Below are 19,851 nucleotides of genomic sequence, written 5' to 3' on the forward strand. Positions count from 1 at the left end.
TTGCAATAACACAGCTAATATCTGATTTTTGCTGCCTGTGGTTCAGGCAGCATGAGCCAAATGTCAGGTTCCCATTAATCTGTTTCATGGCACATATCTTATTTGTGCTTTTGATAATAAATCAGTATTATTAAACCTTTTTCAATGATCTCTTTGGTGTGTGAATGAAGGAATCATATTTGGAGATGTAATGAAAAGAAAAAGAGCTTTAACCCCTTTAGAGATATATTATGAAATTAAACAAAAAAGATTTATGTAAACATTTTGATAGAAAGATTATTGGGTCAGCTTCATATGGGGAATCATAAGGGAAATACTGCAGGTCCATATTTTAGTAACAGAGTTTGGTAACTGTGGAAGTAAGGCAATAGCTAGAAGTTGGTGAGGTTAGAGACAGTAGGAGAGAAATATCACATGACGCTGGCAATTACTGTACAGTGCGTTTTATGTTTTAGCATACGACTTTGATCAATTAGTAAACGGGAGAGGTGTTTTGAGTGGAAAACCAAAGGGCAAGCAGTGAGCTAAAGCGTGTGAAAGTGTCAATGGTTACCGAAAATAAAAAGAACAGCATTGTAAAATATCAGACCACACATTTTTCTCTCACCTTTCTTTCTTTTTTGCACTTCTACTATGTTTTTATTGAAACAGCATAGTATGTACCGTACTTGTGTATTTCCATTAACAACATTTGTCACATATCCTCCCCCGGGAAGCTCATCTGTTGAAAGCCTTAACTCACATTTTGCCATGTTAGGCAGCCATAGACTGTGTGGCATACTCCACATCACATGGAATCACGGTGTTCATGATATTCCATAAATGTCTAAGATCAAAATACCACTATAAAACCTCTATAACCTCTGTGCGAAAGCATAATGTATTTAAAGTATTGGTGTTCAAATGACAGAAACCATAATGAAAGAATAAGTCAAATAATACATACAGCATATACAAAAGACCAACATGTAATAAATGTCACTTAGAAAAAAAGGTATTATATTGCAGATGAAATCACACTGAACACTTCAAATCGCACTAGCACACTAAAAAATGTATATTGTTTTACAATTAAAATAGTGCAAAAAAGTTACACAATAATTGAAATTAAATCAATTGTCATGTATTGTATATGTGTTTTCAATTTTATACAAGTATTTTTTCAACAGACAGAGCTGTCAATTTTCTTCATTTCCTATGTATGTAACTAAAGTCCCCAATCTCCATAGGATTAGGCTAAGCAATGGAAATCCATCGGAAATCTGGAGTATTGTATGGTCAAGGTTCTGCACAAATAGTTTTGTTTCATTGTCAAAAACTTCCCATTTCAATGCTTCTTGATTTTCTTTTCTGTGCTGCAAAAGATTTTCCAATAATGTACATAGGAAAGACGTATTCTCATATTTGATTATGTTGTAGTGGAGCTCGACCTGTAATAGTAATAATATGAAAAAATATAGTAATCATATTAAAAATAATACTTTTAGCAATAATTATAACATTTTATTACACTAAAGACATAGTATAATATTTGAGTTTTGTATTAAATATGGTTAAAGGAACAAATTAAATGTATACAAAAATAATAGATTTACTGTATCTCTTCTGAATTATAGTAATTATTTTTTCTTTAAAGTGCATCTATTTTGTGCACTATATTTTAAGGGGTGCAACCAAGCCCAGCACATTGGATCTTGTATACAGAGGGTGTTCACATGGGATGCATTGAGAGAGTGCTGGCCAGCCCACCTAATCGAATAGTAGGAGTGTGACCTATAGGCCGGGGTCATACCAGACCGTAATACGGACGAGTGCTATGCGATAAAAAATCGCATAGCATTCGGCCCAATGTTAATCTATGGTTCAGCTCCCATCATCCGATATTTTCTCCACCGTATTTCGGATCCGAGGGAACTCGCAGCAGGCTGCGATTGTCAGCGTATCTCGGCCGAGACTCGCCAATGCAAGTCTATGGGTGCGAGAAAAAATCGGATTACACACGGACCATGCGTGTGCATTGCGAGAAATACGCAGCGGTGTTCTATAGAAAAGCCGGTAATTCAATTGCCGGCTTTGCATTTCTCCTTCACAAACCCGACAGGATATGAGACATGGTTTACATACAGTAAACCATGTCATATCCCCATTTTTTTTGCATATTCCACACTACTAATGTTAGTAGTGTGTATGTGCAAAATTTCAGCGCTGTAGCTGCTGAAATAAAGGGTTAAATGGCGGAAAAAATTGGCGTGGGCTCCCGCGCAATTTTCTCCGCCAGAATGGTAAAGCCAGTGACTGAGGGCAGATATTAATAGCCAGGAGAGGGTCCATGGTTATTGGCCCCCCGTGGCTAAAAACATCTGCCCCCAGCCACCCCAGAAAAGGCACATCTGGAAGATGCGCCTATTCTGGCACTTGGCCACTCTCTTCCCACTCCCTGTAGCGGTGGGATATGGGGTAATGAAGGGTTAATGCCACCTTGCTATTGGAAGGTGACATTAAGCCAGATTAATAATGGAGAGGCGTCAATTATGACACCTATCCATTATTAATCCAATTGTTGGAAAGGGTTAAAAAACACACACACACATGATTTAAAAGTAGTTTAATGAAATAAACACAGCGGTTGTTGTAATAATTTATTGTTCTCTCAATCCATCAGGAACACCCTCGCTTGGAAAAATAATAAACGCACAAGATACATACCTTCTGGTGAACCGTCTCGTCCCACGATGTAATCCATCTGAAGGGGTTAACTAATATTACAGGCAGGAGCCCTGCTAAATGCAGCGGCGCTCGTGCTTGTAATTCCCCGGCGAATGAATGAAATGTAGGTCATTGACCTACATTTCCTTCAGTCGCGGTGATGTGCCCCCTGGTGGATGTCCTCATATGACCTGGAGCGTGGGAAAAAGTTCCCAGGCTGCAGTTCATGAGAACATCCACCAGAGGGCGCCTCACCGCGACTCAATGTAAGTACAGATCCTGCTTTCCTTTCAGCACCCGGGGATTACAGGTACGAGCGAGTGGTTTATCGCAGCTCGTGCCTGTAATATTAGTTAACCCCTTCAGATGGATTACTTCGTGGGACGAGACGGTTCACCAGAAGGTATGTATCTTGTGCGTTTATTATTTTTCCAAGCGAGGGTGTTCCTGATGGATTGAGAGAACAATAAATTATTACAACAACCGCTGTGTTTATTTCATTAAACTACTTTTAAATCATGTGTGTGTGTTTTTTAACCCTTTCCAACAATTGGATTAATAATGGATAGGTGTCATAATTGACGCCTCTCCATTATTAATCTGGCTTAATGTCACCTTCCAATAGCAAGGTGGCATTAACCCTTCATTACCCCATATCCCACCGCTACAGGGAGTGGGAAGAGAGTGGCCAAGTGCCAGAATAGGCGCATCTTCCAGATGTGCCTTTTCTGGGGTGGCTGGGGGCAGATGTTTTTAGCCACGGGGGGGCCAATAACCATGAACCCTCTCCTGGCTATTAATATCTGCCCTCAGTCACTGGCTTTACCATTCTGGCGGAGAAAATTGCGCGGGAGCCCACGCCAATTTTTTCCGCCATTTAACCCTTTATTTCAGCAGCTACAGTGCTGAAATTTGCACATACACACTACTAACATTAGTAGTGTGGAATATGCAAAAAAAATGGGGATATGAGATGGTTTACTGTATGTAACCATGTCTCATATCCTGTCGGGTTTGTGAAGGAGAAATGCAAAGCCGGCAATTGCATTACCGGCTTTTCACAGATATCGCGCTGAATGAAATATAAATACAGAATATATATATATGTGTCTCAATGACATATATATATATACATATACACACACACACTGTATATATGTTTTCCCGAACATTTGAGCACATAAATCCATTAGATGTCGGTTTTGCAAGCTTGCGAGAAAATCTCGGCATACGGATGCCATACGGATGTCACACGGATGTCACACGGATCATTTGATGCGAGGAAATCGCATCCTCGCACTGCACACGGATCACTGTTTTTGAAACATTTGTGCGATTCTCGGCCGTGAAAAATGGACCGTTTTTTTTATACGTTAAGTGTGTCCCCGGCCATAGGCTGTGAACCAGACACTATGCATTACCTGCATGTGAACAGCGCCCTATACAAGTCTCTATTGTGCAAACCTATACCGAGCAGTCACCCCTCCATTAATTGGTAGGCTTTGAGTGGCTGTCTATTTGGTATTTTGCACCTGTGTTGCCAACATCTTTGCTACATGGGCTGGCTGCATGCTGTAGTGCATTTGTGCACAGACATGGGCAGGTAAGCGGTGCTGCCTCTTTTTCACCTGTATTATTGAATTTTTGGAGGATTTTCAGTAGTCTTTTATGGCTTTGCTCCTAGATTTCAGAATTAGAAGGCCCCCACAAAAAATTAGACGATTCTGGGACTGTGGATTTAACAGCTACAACGATCGTATACAACTGAATTGGGACATAGGCACCATCTGGAAAGGTTATTGCATTCTCTTTTGACAAGAGGTGCATCATTATGTAAAGGAGAAGAATGATAAAACTGAAAGCATTATTAATCCCACAAGACTAATTTGAGATATAACAATAAAAGTACAATTGCCACCTCTTGTTATTAACCCAGCTGAGGCTGAATTGTTTGTTGCACTTTGAATAGTGAAGTAGATTACTTATCATTAAATCAAGTTTATTGTGGTGGTGGTGGTAAGGTGAGTTCAGAAATCTAAGCATGCTTTGACCAAAAATAATCTTTGTCATTCTGCCACTTTAGAGGCGCACTTAGGAACTAAAGTGTCCGTAATAATAAAGTGGATGAGTTCACCAAAATCTATGGGGTTAATCTGAAGGTTAATATCATTTTGAACCTGCTACGCACCCTCACTTAGACCCATGCTGCCAGGAGGAAATTAAATTTATTCCCTCTGGCAGTGTTTTGGTCTCGGTTACGGTGCCAGGGTGGATTCAGTCACTGCTCTGTGTATAGAGAACTGCAGCTGTAATCACTCCCCTGGCAGTGACTGTCAGCAACTCAGCATTATCGCTAGCTGACAGTCAGTATGGGGGGCGCGGTTATAGCCGCTGCCCTCTACACAGAGACTGAACTGGTGCAGGCACCACCCCCATAACTGAACACTGCCGTGGATATTTTTGTGCATTTTGGAGGGCAGGCATTCCTAGATGATTCTGAGGAAACTACTTAATGCACTAGTTCTGTGATTCAAAGCAGCGTGTTGTTATAAAGTAAGATTCTCTGCGTTCTCAGAAGGTACAGTGAACCAATATATTACAACCTTTACGTGGATGAATACTTTTGGTCGTAAAAGAGCAAAAAAATCCCTGGCTAAAAGCATTTCAGGTTTAATTTTCAGGATTAATAGTGTTGTCTAGTTTTGCAGATGACACCTACCTATGAAATGTAATGCAGTCTATGGATATTTGGAAATTACAATTCAACATGGACAAAATGAATGTTTGGATATTTATATCTTAGATGAATGTTAGGGGTCGAGATCCCGCCTCTGCACAGAGGGAATCTCGAGCCATCTCCGCTGCAGTCTCCCATCCTTCTCCAGCCACATTGGAGCCTGCTCAGCGGAGACGTCGGTCCCAGCGTCTTGCTCAGTTTGACTCTGTCCAAAGGGTTACTGCTGCTTTTCCAGCTTCTGCCATTAAAGCCAGTGCTGGGCAGCGGTGAGCAGATGCTTCTGGGACTAAGTCCTGCTTTTCTCGTTCTGAGCATGCCCAGAGTAAGATCTCTCAGGGAGATCGAGGGTCACATGTTCAGATACTGTAGCTAAATCCATTGGTCCTCCAGGAAGATCCTGAAGGTGCTCAGGCTCTGTAGCAGCTTCTCATTGGTCCTTCTAGGAAGGTCCTGTTCTTGCTGCAGCTATTTAAGGTTCTCATGACCGCACGGCCATGCGCTAGTATTGAATCAGTTTTGTGCATGGGCCAGTGTAGTCATATTTATGTGTGTTCAGGGACTCGGCTGAAATAAGCCCCTAGAATGCCGGCATCTCCGTTGAGGAGATTGTATGTGTGCGTGACCACAGACTGCCTTCAGTTCGGCAGTTAGCTGTGTACTCCTGTGGGGTTAACAGGGCACAGCGTCTTGTTTCCGTGCGACTCTGTGAAGTAACAGAGTTCGCTTAAACCGCCATATAGTGCCGTCATTTGCTAGCAGCAGGTTCCTCCTGCACGGTGGACCCCGGGCTGCGAACGCACCAATAATAAACATCTATATTTACTCGGTGCGTTCCGCTAGCCATAACAGATGAGTTTCAATGTGAATAAAGGTAAAGTTTGCATCTGTGTACTAATAATCTCTAGGTATTTTGAGTCCCAAGTGTAATACAACTGGGAGAGTCACTTGTTGAGTAAAAGCTGGGTTAATTTGTAGAGCATAGACTAAATAACAGCATGCAATGTCAATGCGCTGCATCTAAAACTAGTAGGATACTGTCAATTATTAAAAGAGGTATATACTCGGGACAGGGACATAACTTTAAAGGGCCACTGTCACCCCCTCCAGCCATTATAAACTAAAAGAGCCACCTTGTGCAGCAGTAATGCTGCATTCTAACAAGGTGGCTCTTTTGTTTTTAGGTTCAAGTATACCCAAAATAAAGCGTTTTGATACTTAGCCACAATACCGGTCTCTAGCCAGGGAGACGGGTCCTCACTCCCCAGCTTCAACCGCTACTCTGCCGTCACTCCAATCTTCATGGGCTTTCAGCACCGCCCCCTCAGCGCTGTTTACGTTTCAAAACCGGCGCCTGCGCTGTGAACTACTGTGCTGCGCAGGCGCAGTAAGCTCTGGCTGTCTGACGTCCCAGCCAGGCTTGCAGACTGCGCCTGTGCAGGCAGTGTGGCCACCCACCTTTGGAATCCCAGCCCCACACTGTGTTATGCATTATGCAGAGTGCGGGGCTGGGATTCACAAGCAGGGCGGCCGCACAGGCTCAGTCTGCAAGCCTGGCTGTGACGTCAGATGGCCAGAGCTCACTGCGCCTGCGCAGCACAGTAGTACACAGTGCAGGCGCCGGTTTTGAAGCGTAAACAGCGCTGAGGGGGCGGCGACGAAAGCCCCTGAAGATTTGAGTGACGGCAGAGTAGTGGTTCAAGCTGGGGAGTGAGGACCCGCCTCCCTGGCTAGAGACCGGTATTGTGGCTAAGTATCAAAGCACTTTATTTTGGGTATACTTGAACCTAAAACTAAAAGAGCCACCTTGTTAGAATGCAGCATTACTGCTGCACAAGGTGGCTCTTTTAGTTTATAACGGCTGGAGGGGGTGACAGTGGCCCTTTAAAAATCAAAAGTTTGGCTTAAACTGGACTTTGCAGTCCAAATCAACCATTCACATACTTGAGTCATTTAGTAAGTAGTGAGAAGAATGCAAACAAAAAAGTCATATAGCTAGTTAGATCAAAAAGGTACTATTACCGGAACATCTTAAAAGGTTTAGCTGATACACTACAGGCAGATGTCACCTGTATAATACAACCCGCACCCACATGTATAGAGCAAATTCAGCTCCTGAGCTCGCCGCACACAATCCCCTTCTCTATAAAAAGAACATCAAAAGAATACAAACATATAGGAAGAAAAGAAAGCCATTTTTTGAAGTTGTGCTTACATTGCACCATTAATTCCTCAGTGCTTTACAGACATTATCATCGATTATCATCAAATTTGCCTCCAAATTCCCCAAATAATTTCTTGGATTATAATTTCAAAAGCTCAATTGTGAATTTGATTATCATAAATACATGTGCTATAATGTGTATATAAATAAAATAGCTATAATGTCTTCCATTGAAATGAACATCAGGGCCAGCTGAAGGGTCAACATTTTACAGCTGGTGAAAATACTGAAGTCAGCCAGGAGCTTTCTATAATGGCTTCATGAGGTAGCGTCCTTAGGGAAAGTGCATGCATGTCCATGCCTATCACAATACTTTCACCATTGCAATCTTGAGCATGTCAAAAACTTGTGTCTCTGTTTCACTAGAGCAGTATCATCACATAAGCATCTCAGATTAAATAACCAAAAATGCTGCTTTCCCCTGCCTGGCTGCAAGCAATTCCCCTTATACTGGTCCCCATCTTGAATTATCACCTGACCTGTAACATTTTAAAGAAAACAGATCTTAGAATTAACTTTGTAGAAATTTGTGATTTTAAAACAAAAATTTATTTACTTGTTAAAAGTAGCGAAGTTTAAGCCCACATTAAAAATGAGTGAGCAAAGAGAACAGAAATATTGTTTAATATCATATAATATCTTGGAGAAACACTAATCTTTAAATGTACAGAATTAGTATTTGTAGAAGACAGATAAAGGAGGATATTGGAAAGGCAACATGGCGGTTTTCAAACAGACAATGTTCAAGAACAAAATACGTCTGTATATATCAGACAATCGGATCTGCAAAGAAGGAAATGAGAACATTATAAAGCAAAAATAAAGCCACAATGGCCTGAGAACAATGCTGAATTATTAAATTAGGAATTACGGTATATAAGACACACGATCCCACACACATTGCAGTTCTAGTGATCCAGAGAAACATATCAGAAATACAAGAGGCCAACATTTAATTTAGGCAATCTAGAAAGGGTTTACAACATATTGTGGATTATAATAAACTGGAAATAGTTATTCAGGAAGTGAAAAATACAGGAACTACTAGCCTTAAGGCTTCAACTGAAACTATAAATACCATTATTCTGCATACATATCATTAAAGGAGTTAGAACTATAACAACTAACTTCCTAATATATTCAGTAAATTGACTCCCCAAGCACTAATCTCCAGAATCACTGCTGCAGGGCAGAAGTATTAATATTATTTCTTATGCATAACACTTTTCTAATATATTCCTCCGTGCTCTACAATTTCAAGAAATATAAAAAGAACAAACAAAATGACTTTTCAAGCAAAGACTTCAACAAACAATTGAAAGTATAAACAACCCTCCTTTTATAGTTTACAATAACGGGTGACTCAATAAGGATGGTGGTAAATGGCCAGAGACAGAAAATGTGAGTAATATAGGCTTAGTTGTCCTTTGCAACCAATCACAGCATTGCTTTTATTTCTTCAATAGCCAATCTTAAAATGTGCTTACATAGTGAGACATACGATGGCCTCATCAAAGCAAGAAAGCAAAAAAAAAGCTTTTTTATTAATAAATACAGTGGGTTTGGAAAGTATTCAGACCCCTTTAAATTTTTCACTTTTTGTTTCATTGCGACCATTTGATAAATTCAAAAAAGTTCATTTTTTTCTCATTAATGTACACTCTGCACCCCATCTGGACTTAAAAAAAAAAACAGAAATGTAGAAATTTTTGCAAATTTATTGAAAAAGAAAAACTGAAATATCACATAATTATGACATGGTGGGGATATCTGAGACGTGGCTGGATGAGAGCCATGACTGGGCTGTTAACTTGCAGGGCTATAGCCTTTTCAGAAATGACCGTACAGATAAGCGAGGGGGAGGGGTGTGTCTGTATGTAAAATCGACCTTAAAACCCATCCTGCGTGATAATATAGGTGAATCTAATGAAAATGTAGAGTCTCTGTGGGTGGAGATAAGGGGAGGGGGAAAAAATAATAAATTACTGATAGGGGTTTGTTATAAATCTCCAAAACTAATGGAAGCAATGGAGAATATCCTCGTAAAGCAAATAGATGAAGCTGCGACTCAAGGAGAAGTCATTATTATGGGGGACTTCAACTACCCTGAAATAGATTGGGGAACAGAAACCTGCAGTTCCAGCAAAGGTAATCGGTTTTTGACAACTATGAGAGACAATTACCTTTCACAACTGGCTCAGGACCCAACAAGGAGGGGGGCACTGCTAGACCTAATATTAACCAACAGGCCAGACCGCATATCAAATATAAGTGTTGGGGGTCACTTGGGGAATAGTGATCACAAAATAATAAGTTTTCATGTAACCTTTAATAAGATGGGTAGTAGGGGGGTGACAAGGACACTAAACTTCAGGAGGGCAAATTTCCAACGGATGAGAGAGGATCTTGGTTGTTGTGAAATTGGATTCTGGGCTCCCCCGGTGGCCACTTGTGGAATTTAACTTGTGTGCATCATCCCCTCTGTTCACCTGCTCCTATCAGGATGTGGGAGTCGCTATATAACCTTGCTCCTCTGTCAGTTTCATGCCGGTCAACAATGTAATCAGTAGCCTTTCTGTGCATGTTCCTGCTACTAGACAACTCCCAGCTAAGTTGGACTTTTGTCCTTGTGTGTTTTTGCATTTTGTTCCTGTTCACAGCTGCTGTTTCGTTACTGTGTCTGGAAAGCTCTTGTGAGCGGAAATTGCCACTCTGGTGTTATGAGTTAATGCTAGAGTCTTAAAGTAATTTCTGGATGGTGTTTTGATAGGGTTTTCTGCTGACCATGAAAGTGCCCTTTCTGTCTTCATGCTATCTAGTAAGCGGACCTCGATTTTGCTAAACCTATTTTCATACTACGTTTGTCATTTCATCTTAAATCACCGCCAATATATGTGGGGGCCTCTGTCTGCCTTTTGGGAAAATTTATCTAGAGGTGAGCCAGGACTGTCTTTTCCTCTGCTAGGATTAGGTAGTTCTCCGGCTGGCGCTGGGCATCTAGGGATAAAAAAACGTAGGCATGCTACCCGGCCACTTCTAGTTGTGCGGCAGGTTTAGTTCATGGTCAGTATAGTTTCCATCTTCCAAGAGCTAGTTCTCATATATGCTGGGCTATGTTCTCTCGCCATTGAGAATCATGACAGTTTGACCGGCCAAAAAAAAAAGGGTTAAATTACTGGCTGAGAAAGGAGAGAAAAAAGAAGTCTGCTACAATTTTTTTTTTTTTTTTTTTTTCCTCTAGTTCTGAGTGTGCTCTTAATTGAATCACTTGCTAGTCTGCCTATACTGCAGCCTTCCTCTCTTCCTCTCCTTCTAATCCTTGAATGGCTCTGTGTTCACCTGTTTCAAATGGATCTTCAGAGTGTAGCTACAGGTTTGAATAATCTCGCCACAAAGGTACAAAATTTGCAAGATTTTGTTGTTCATGCACCTATGTCTGAGCCTAGAATTCCTTTGCCTGAATTCTTCTCGGGGAATAGATCTCACTTTCAAAATTTTAAAAATAATTGCAAATTGTTTTTGTCCCTGAAGTCTCGCTCTGCCGGAGACCCTGCACAGCAGGTCAGGATTGTAATTTCCTTGCTCCGGGGCGACCCTCAAGACTGGGCTTTTGCATTGGCACCAGGGGATCCTGCATTGCTCAATGTGGATGCGTTTTTTCTGGCCTTGGGGTTGCTTTATGAGGAACCTCATTTAGAGCTTCAGGCGGAAAAGGCCTTGATGTCCTTGTCTCAGGGGCAAGATGAAGCTGAAATATACTGCCAAAAATTCCGCAAATGGTCTGTGCTTACTCAGTGGAATGAGTGCGCCCTGGCGGCGATTTTCAGAGAAGGTCTCTCTGATGCCATTAAGGATGTTATGGTGGGGTTCCCTGTGCCTGCGAGTCTGAATGAGTCCATGACGATGGCTATTCAGATCGATAGGCGTCTGCGGGAGCGCAAACCTGTTCACCATTTGGCGGTGTCTACTGAGAAAACGCCAGAAAATATGCAATGTGATAGAATTCTGTCCAGAAGCGAGCGGCAGAATTTTAGACGAAAAAATGGGTTGTGCTTCTATTGTGGTGATTCAACTCATGTTATATCAGCATGCTTTAAGCGTACTAAGAAGCCTGACAAGTCTGTTTCAATTAGCACTTTACAGTCTAAGTTTATTCTATCTGTGACCCTGATTTGTTCTTTGTCATCTATTACCGCGGACGCCTATGTCGACTCTGGCGCTGCTTTGAGTCTTATGGATTGGTCCTTTGCCAAACGCTGTGGGTATGATTTGGAGCCATTGGAGGCTCCGATACCTCTGAAAGGGATTGACTCCACCCCATTGGCTAGTAATAAACCACAATACTGGACACAAGTGACTATGCATGTTAATCCGGATCACCAGGAGGTTATTCGCTTTCTGGTGCTGTATAATCTACATGATGTTTTGGTGCTGGGATTGCCATGGCTGCAATCTCATAACCCAGTCCTCGACTGGAGAGCTATGTCTGTGTTAAGCTGGGGATGTAAAGGAACTCATGGGGACGTACCTTTGGTTTCCATTTCATCATCTATTCCCTCTGAGATTCCTGAATTCTTGTCTGACTTTCGTGACGTTTTTGAAGAACCCAAGGTTGGTTCACTACCTCCGCACCGGGAGTGCGATTGTGCCATAGATTTGATCCCGGGTAGTAAATACCCTAAGGGTCGTTTATTTAATCTGTCTGTGCCTGAACACGCTGCTATGCGAGAATATATAAAGGAGTCCTTGGAAAAGGGACATATTCGTCCTTCGTCATCTCCCTTAGGAGCCGGTTTTTTCTTTGTGTCTAAGAAAGACGGCTCTTTGAGGCCGTGTATTGATTATCGACTTTTGAATAAAATCACGGTTAAATATCAATATCCGTTACCACTGCTTACTGATTTGTTTGCTCGTATAAAGGGGGCCAAGTGGTTCTCTAAGATTGATCTCCGTGGGGCGTATAATTTGGTGCGAATCAAGCAGGGGGATGAGTGGAAAACCGCATTTAATACGCCCGAGGGCCATTTTGAGTATTTGGTGATGCCTTTTGGTCTTTCAAATGCCCCTTCAGTCTTCCAGTCCTTTATGCATGACATTTTCCGCGATTATTTGGATACATTTATGATTGTGTATCTGGATGATATTCTGATTTTTTCGGATGACTGGGACTCTCATGTCCAGCAGGTCAGGAGGGTTTTTCAGGTTTTGCGGTCTAATTCCTTGTGTGTGAAGGGTTCTAAGTGTGTTTTTGGGGTTCAGAAGATTTCCTTCTTGGGATACATTTTTTCCCCCTCTTCCATCGAGATGGATCCTGTCAAGGTTCAGGCTATTGGTGATTGGACGCAACCCTCTTCTCTTAAGAGTCTTCAGAAATTTTTGGGCTTTGCTAACTTTTATCGTCGATTTATTGCTGGTTTTTCTGATGTTGTAAAACCATTGACTGATTTGACTAAGAAGGGTGCTGATGTTGCTGATTGGTCCCCTGATGCTGTGGAGGCCTTTCGGGAGCTCAAGCGCCGCTTTTCTTCCGCCCCAGTGTTGCGTCAGCCTGATGTTGCTCTTCCTTTTCAGGTTGAGGTCGACGCTTCTGAAATCGGAGCTGGGGCGGTGTTGTCGCAGAGAAGTTCCGACTGCTCCGTGATGAGACGTTGTGCTTTTTTTTCCCGTAAATTTTCGCCCGCCGAGCGGAATTATGATATTGGGAATCGGGAGCTTTTGGCCATGAAGTGGGCTTTTGAGGAGTGGCGTCACTGGCTTGAGGGGGCCAGACATCAGGTGGTGGTATTGACTGACCACAAAAATTTAATTTACCTTGAGTCTGCCAGGCGCCTGAATCCTAGACAAGCGCGCTGGTCGTTGTTTTTCTCTCGGTTTAATTTTGTGGTGTCTTACCTACCGGGTTCTAAGAATGTTAAGGCGGATGCCCTTTCTAGGAGTTTTGAGCCTGACTCCCCTGGTGATTCTGAGCCCACAGGTATCCTTAAAGATGGAGTGATATTGTCTGCCGTTTCTCCAGACCTGCGGCGGGCCTTGCAGGAGTTTCAGGCGGATAGACCTGATCGTTGCCCACCTGGTAGACTGTTTGTTCCTGATGATTGGACCAGTAGAGTCATCTCTGAGGTTCATTCTTCTGCGTTGGCAGGTCATCCTGGAATCTTTGGTACCAGGGATTTGGTGGCAAGGTCCTTCTGGTGGCCTTCCCTGTCACGAGATGTGCGAGGCTTTGTGCAGTCTTGTGACGTTTGTGCTTGGGCCAAGCCTTGTTGTTCTCGGGCTAGTGGATTGTTGTTACCCTTGCCTATCCCGAAGAGGCCTTGGACGCACATCTCGATGGATTTTATTTCGGATCTGCCTGTTTCTCAGAAGATGTCTGTCATCTGGGTGGTGTGTGACCGTTTCTCTAAGATGGTCCATCTGGTTCCCTTGCCTAAGTTGCCTTCTTCTTCCGAGTTGGTTCCTCTGTTTTTTCAAAATGTTGTTCGTTTGCATGGTATTCCGGAGAATATCGTTTCTGACAGAGGGACCCAATTCGTGTCTAGATTTTGGCGGGCATTCTGTGCTAGGATGGGCATAGATTTGTCTTTTTCGTCTGCTTTCCATCCTCAGACTAATGGCCAGACCGAGCGGACTAATCAGACCTTGGAGACATATTTGAGGTGTTTTGTGTCTGCGGATCAGGATGATTGGGTTGCTTTTTTGCCTTTGGCGGAGTTCGCCCTCAATAATCGGGCCAGCTCTGCCACCTTGGTGTCCCCGTTTTTCTGTAATTCGGGGTTTCATCCTCGATTTTCCTCCGGTCAAGTGGAATCTTCGGATTGTCCTGGAGTGGATGCTGTGGTGGAGAGGTTGCATCAGATTTGGGGGCAGGTGGTGGACAATTTGAAGTTGTCCCAGGAGAAGACTCAGCTTTTTGCCAACCGCCGTCGTCGTGTTGGTCCTCAGCTTTGTGTTGGGGACTTGGTGTGGTTGTCTTCTCGTTTTGTCCCTATGAGGGTTTCTTCTCCTAAGTTTAAGCCTCGGTTCATCGGCCCGTACAAGATATTGGAGATTCTTAACCCTGTGTCCTTCCGTTTGGACCTCCCTGCATCCTTTTCGATTCATAATGTTTTTCATCGGTCATTGCTGCGCAGGTATGAGGTACCAGCTGTGCCTTCCGTTGAGCCTCCTGCTCCGGTGTTGGTTGAGGGTGAGTTGGAGTACGTTGTGGAAAAGATCTTGGACTCTCGTGTTTCCAGACGGAAACTCCAGTATCTGGTCAAATGGAAGGGATACGGTCAGGAGGATAATTCTTGGGTCACTGCCTCTGATGTTCATGCCTCCGATCTTGTCCGTGCCTTTCATAGGGCTCATCCTGATCGCCCTGGTGGTTCTGGTGAGGGTTCGGTGCCCCCTCCTTGAGGGGGGGGTACTGTTGTGAAATTGGATTCTGGGCTCCCCCGGTGGCCACTTGTGGAATTTAACTTGTGTGCATCATCCCCTCTGTTCACCTGCTCCTATCAGGATGTGGGAGTCGCTATATAACCTTGCTCCTCTGTCAGTTTCATGCCGGTCAACAATGTAATCAGTAGCCTTTCTGTGCATGTTCCTGCTACTAGACAACTCCCAGCTAAGTTGGACTTTTGTCCTTGTGTGTTTTTGCATTTTGTTCCTGTTCACAGCTGCTGTTTCGTTACTGTGTCTGGAAAGCTCTTGTGAGCGGAAATTGCCACTCTGGTGTTATGAGTTAATGCTAGAGTCTTAAAGTAATTTCTGGGTGGTGTTTTGATAGGGTTTTCTGCTGACCATGAAAGTGCCCTTTCTGTCTTCATGCTATCTAGTAAGCGGACCTCGATTTTGCTAAACCTATTTTCATACTACGTTTGTCATTTCATCTTAAATCACCGCCAATATATGTGGGGGCCTCTGTCTGCCTTTTGGGAAAATTTCTCTAGAGGTGAGCCAGGACTGTCTTTTCCTCTGCTAGGATTAGGTAGTTCTCCGGCTGGCGCTGGGCATCTAGGGATAAAAAAACGTAGGCATGCTACCCGGCCACTTCTAGTTGTGCGGCAGGTTTAGTTCATGGTCAGTATAGTTTCCATCTTCCAAGAGCTAGTTCTCATATATGCTGGGCTATGTTCTCTCGCCATTGAGAATCATGACACTTGGTGCAATTAACTGGGACGATATCCTGAGACACAAAAATACACAAAGAAAATGGGAGACATTTATTAGCATCCTGGATAGGACCTGTGCACAGTATATACCGTATGGGAATAAACATACTAGAAATAGGAGGAAACCAATATGGCTAAATAGAGCTGTAAGGGGCGCAATAAGGGACAAAAAGAAAGCATTTAGAGAATTAAAGGAAGTAGGTAGTGAGGAGGCATTAAATAAATACAGAAAATTAAATACATTCTGTAAAAAGCAAATCAAGGCAGCAAAGATTGAGACAGAGAGACTCATTGCCAGAGAGAGTAAAAATAATCCCAAAATATTCTTTAACTATATAAATAGTAAGAAACTAAAAAATGACAGTGTTGGCCCCCTTAAAAATAGTCTGGGTGAAATGGTGGATGAGGATGAGGAAAAAGCCAATATGCTAAATGACTTTTTTTCATCAGTATTTACAAAAGAAAATCCCATGGCAGACAAAATGACTAGTGATAAAAATTCCCCATTAAATGTCACCTGCTTAACCCAGCAGGAAGTACAGCGGCGTCTAAAAATAACTAAAATTGACAAATCTCCGGGCCCGGATGGGATACACCCCCGAGTACTGCAGGAACTAAGTACAGTCATTGATAGACCATTATTTTTAATCTTTAAAGACTCCATAATAACAGGGTCTGTACCACAGGACTGGCGTATAGCAAATGTGGTGCCAATATTCAAAAAAGGGGCAAAAACTGAACTCGGTAATTATAGGCCAGTAAGTTTAACCTCTACTGTGGGTAAAATCCTGGAGGGCATTCTAAGGGATGCTATGCTGGAGTATCTGAAGAGGAATAACCTCATGACCCAGTATCAGCACGGGTTTACTAGGGACCGTTCATGTCAGACTAATTTGATCAGCTTCTATGAAGAGGTAAGTTCCGGACTGGACCAAGGGAACCCAGTGCACGTAGTATATATGGACTTTTCCAAAGCTTTTGATACGGTGCCACACAAAAGGTTGTTACATAAAATGAGAGTAATGGGGATAGGGGAAAATATGTGTAAGTGGGTTGAGAGCTGGCTCAGGGATAGGAAACAAAGGGTGGTTATTAATGGAGCACACTCGGACTGGGTCGCGGTTAGCAGTGGGGTACCACAGGGGTCAGTATTGGGCCCTCTTCTTTTTAACATATTTATTAATGACCTTGTAGGGGGCATTCAGAGTAGAATTTCAATATTTGCAGATGACACTAAACTCTGCAGGGTAATCAATACAGGGGAGGACAATTTTATATTACAGGATGATTTATGTAAACTAGAAGCTTGGGCTGATAAATGGCAAATGAGCTTTAATGGGGATAAATGTAAGGTCATGCACTTGGGTAGAAGTAATAAGATGTATAACTATGTGCTTAATTCTAAAACTCTGGGCAAAACCGTCAATGAAAAAGACCTGGGAGTATGGGTGGATGACAAACTCATATTCAGTGGCCAGTGTCAGGCAGCTGCTACAAAGGCAAATAAAATAATGGGATGTATTAAAAGAGGCATAGATGCTCATGAGGAGAACATAATTTTACCTCTATACAAGTCACTAGTTCGACCACACTTAGAATACTGTGCACAGTTCTGGTCTCCGGTGTATAAGAAAGACATAGCTGAACTGGAGCGGGTGCAGAGAAGAGCGACCAAGGTTATTAGAGGACTGAGGGGTCTGCAATACCAAGATAGGTTATTACACTTGGGGCTATTTAGTTTGGAAAAACGAAGACTAAGGGGTGATCTTATGTTAATGTATAAATATATGAGGGGACAGTACAAAGACCTTTCTGATGATCTTTTTAATCATAGACCTGAGACAGGGACAAGGGGGCATCCTCTACGTCTGGAGGAAAGAAGGTTTAAGCATAATAACAGACGCAGATTCTTTACTGTAAGAGCAGTGAGACTATGGAACTCTCTGCCGTATGATGTTGTAATGAGTGATTCATTAATTAAATTTAAGAGGGGACTGGATACCTTTCTGGAAAAGTATAATGTTACAGGGTATATACACTAGATTCCTTGATAAGGCGTTGATCCAGGGAACTAGTCTGATTGCCGTATGTGGAGTCGGGAAGGAATTTTTTTCCCCATGGTGGAGTTACTCTTTGCCACATGGGGTTTTTTTGCCTTCCCCTGGATCAACATGTTAGGGCATGTTAGGTTAGGCTATGGGTTGAACTAGATGGACTTACAGTCTTCTTTCAACCTTAATAACTATGTAACTATGTAACATGGTTATAAGTATTCAGACCCTTTTCTCAGTATTTAGTAGAAGCACCCTTTTGAGCTACTATAGCCATGAGTCTTCTTGGGAATGATGCAACAAGTTTTTCACACCTGGATGTGGGGATCCTCTGCCATTCTTCCTTGCAGATCCTCTCCAGTTCCGTCAGGTTGGATGGTGAACGTTGGTGGACTGCCATTTTCAGGTCTCTCCAGAGATGCTCAATTGGGTTTAGGTCATGGTTCTGGCTGGGCCAGTCAAGAATGGTCACAGAGTTGTTCTGAAGCCACTCCTTTGTTATTTTAGCTGTGTGCTTAGGGTCATTGTCTTGTTGGAATGTGAACCTTCAGCCAAGTTTGAGGTCCAGAGCACTGTGGAAGAGGTTTTCATCCAGGATATCTCTGTACTTGGCCACATTCATGTTTCCTTCAATGGCAACCAGTCGTCCTGTCCCTGCAGCTGAAAAACACCACATAGCATAATGCTGCCACTACCTGTTAGGGTTGGCAGATTGCACTAAATAAAATATAAAATAAAGTGCAATCACAACACGGGGTCCACCGTGCAGAGAAGAACCTGCTGCTAGTGTGCACAATGACAGAACAAACCAGAAAGCATTACCTTAAACACAGTGTTAACGCTGCACACTGTGAACGGAACAGTGACTACCAAGCTCAGTTAATTCACAAAGAGGTACTGCACTAAGAATACTAAGTGCTATACCCTGTTGACTTCACAGGGAGAAAGCAAAAGGGTTGAGCTTGTTTTGTAAGTGAACTGTGCTAACCACACACAAGAACGAAACAGATGCTAAGCCAAGCAGCTAGTTACCCCAATCCTAACGCTACTGAACTTGCACCTGACTGGCACCCTAAGCATGTAGCAGACTAGTGATTCAGGCGTTGAGCCATGGTATAAAACTGCATAAGTGTGCTACCTGTCTGCCAACATGTACAGTCTTTGAGTCAAAGTAGTAGAGTGTCCACCCCCACACAAAAACATAAATGACACTAACTCACCCGCGTGTGCTGCTGAGAGCCTTTTATATGCTAGGTTCCACCCGAAACACTCATGCCCAGTCAGTCGAGACATCGCCTGTGGGCCAATCCGGAGCTGCCATATCACCAGAGCAGATAATGTCCGACCACCAGTAAGAAGATGCTGCATCAGGGACATGCTCAGTAAGTGATCTCTGGACTTAAGACTTCAGAGTGCAAGGCTGCACTTGCATATCACTGATTCCCACAGACTTGGCTGAAGAGCCAGTAGTAACTAAACGTATACCACGAGCCTGAGCAAGATGCTGGGACCAATGTCTGAGCTGAGCAGCAATTGCAGCGGCCAGACTTGAATAGGAGACCACAGCACCAGGTAATGCTTGTGATCTGTCCCACGCAGCAGGAGAATCCCGACGCCTAACACCACCATATTTCACTGTTGGGATTGTATTGGGCAGGTGATGAGCAGTGCCTGGTTTTCTCCATACATGCCGCTTAGAATTATCACCAAAATGGTCTATATTCGTCTCATCAGACCAGAGAATCTTATTTCTCATAGTCTGGGAGTGCTTCATGTGTTTTTTAGCAAATTCTATGTGAGATTTCATATGTCTTGCACTCAGGAGAGGCATCCGTTGGACCACTCTGCCATAAAGGCCTGACTGGTGGAGGGCTGCAGTGATAGTTGACTTAGTGGAATTTTCTCCCATCTTCCTACTGCATCTCTGGAGCTCAGCTTGGGGTTCTTCTTTACCTCTCTCACCAAGGCTCTTTCCCATGACTT

At 42.9% G+C, this 19,851-nt stretch overlaps 1 protein-coding gene across 1 annotated transcript in view; it reads right to left on the minus strand.

The window, feature by feature from the left end:
* Positions 1-886: 886 nt before the first annotated feature.
* The window catches only part of MEI4 (meiotic double-stranded break formation protein 4), a 342,427-nt gene continuing 323,462 nt past the window's right edge, over positions 887-19,851 (minus strand). Inside the window, exon 5 of the mRNA XM_077289852.1 lies at positions 887-1,430. Within this exon, the coding sequence (XP_077145967.1) occupies positions 1,179-1,430 (252 nt within the window). The 3' untranslated portion in view covers positions 887-1,178. The remainder of the gene's footprint in view (positions 1,431-19,851) is intronic.

This window comes from Ranitomeya variabilis, chromosome 2 (genome assembly GCF_051348905.1).
Source record: "Ranitomeya variabilis isolate aRanVar5 chromosome 2, aRanVar5.hap1, whole genome shotgun sequence".
Classification (NCBI taxonomy): domain Eukaryota; kingdom Metazoa; phylum Chordata; class Amphibia; order Anura; family Dendrobatidae; genus Ranitomeya; species Ranitomeya variabilis.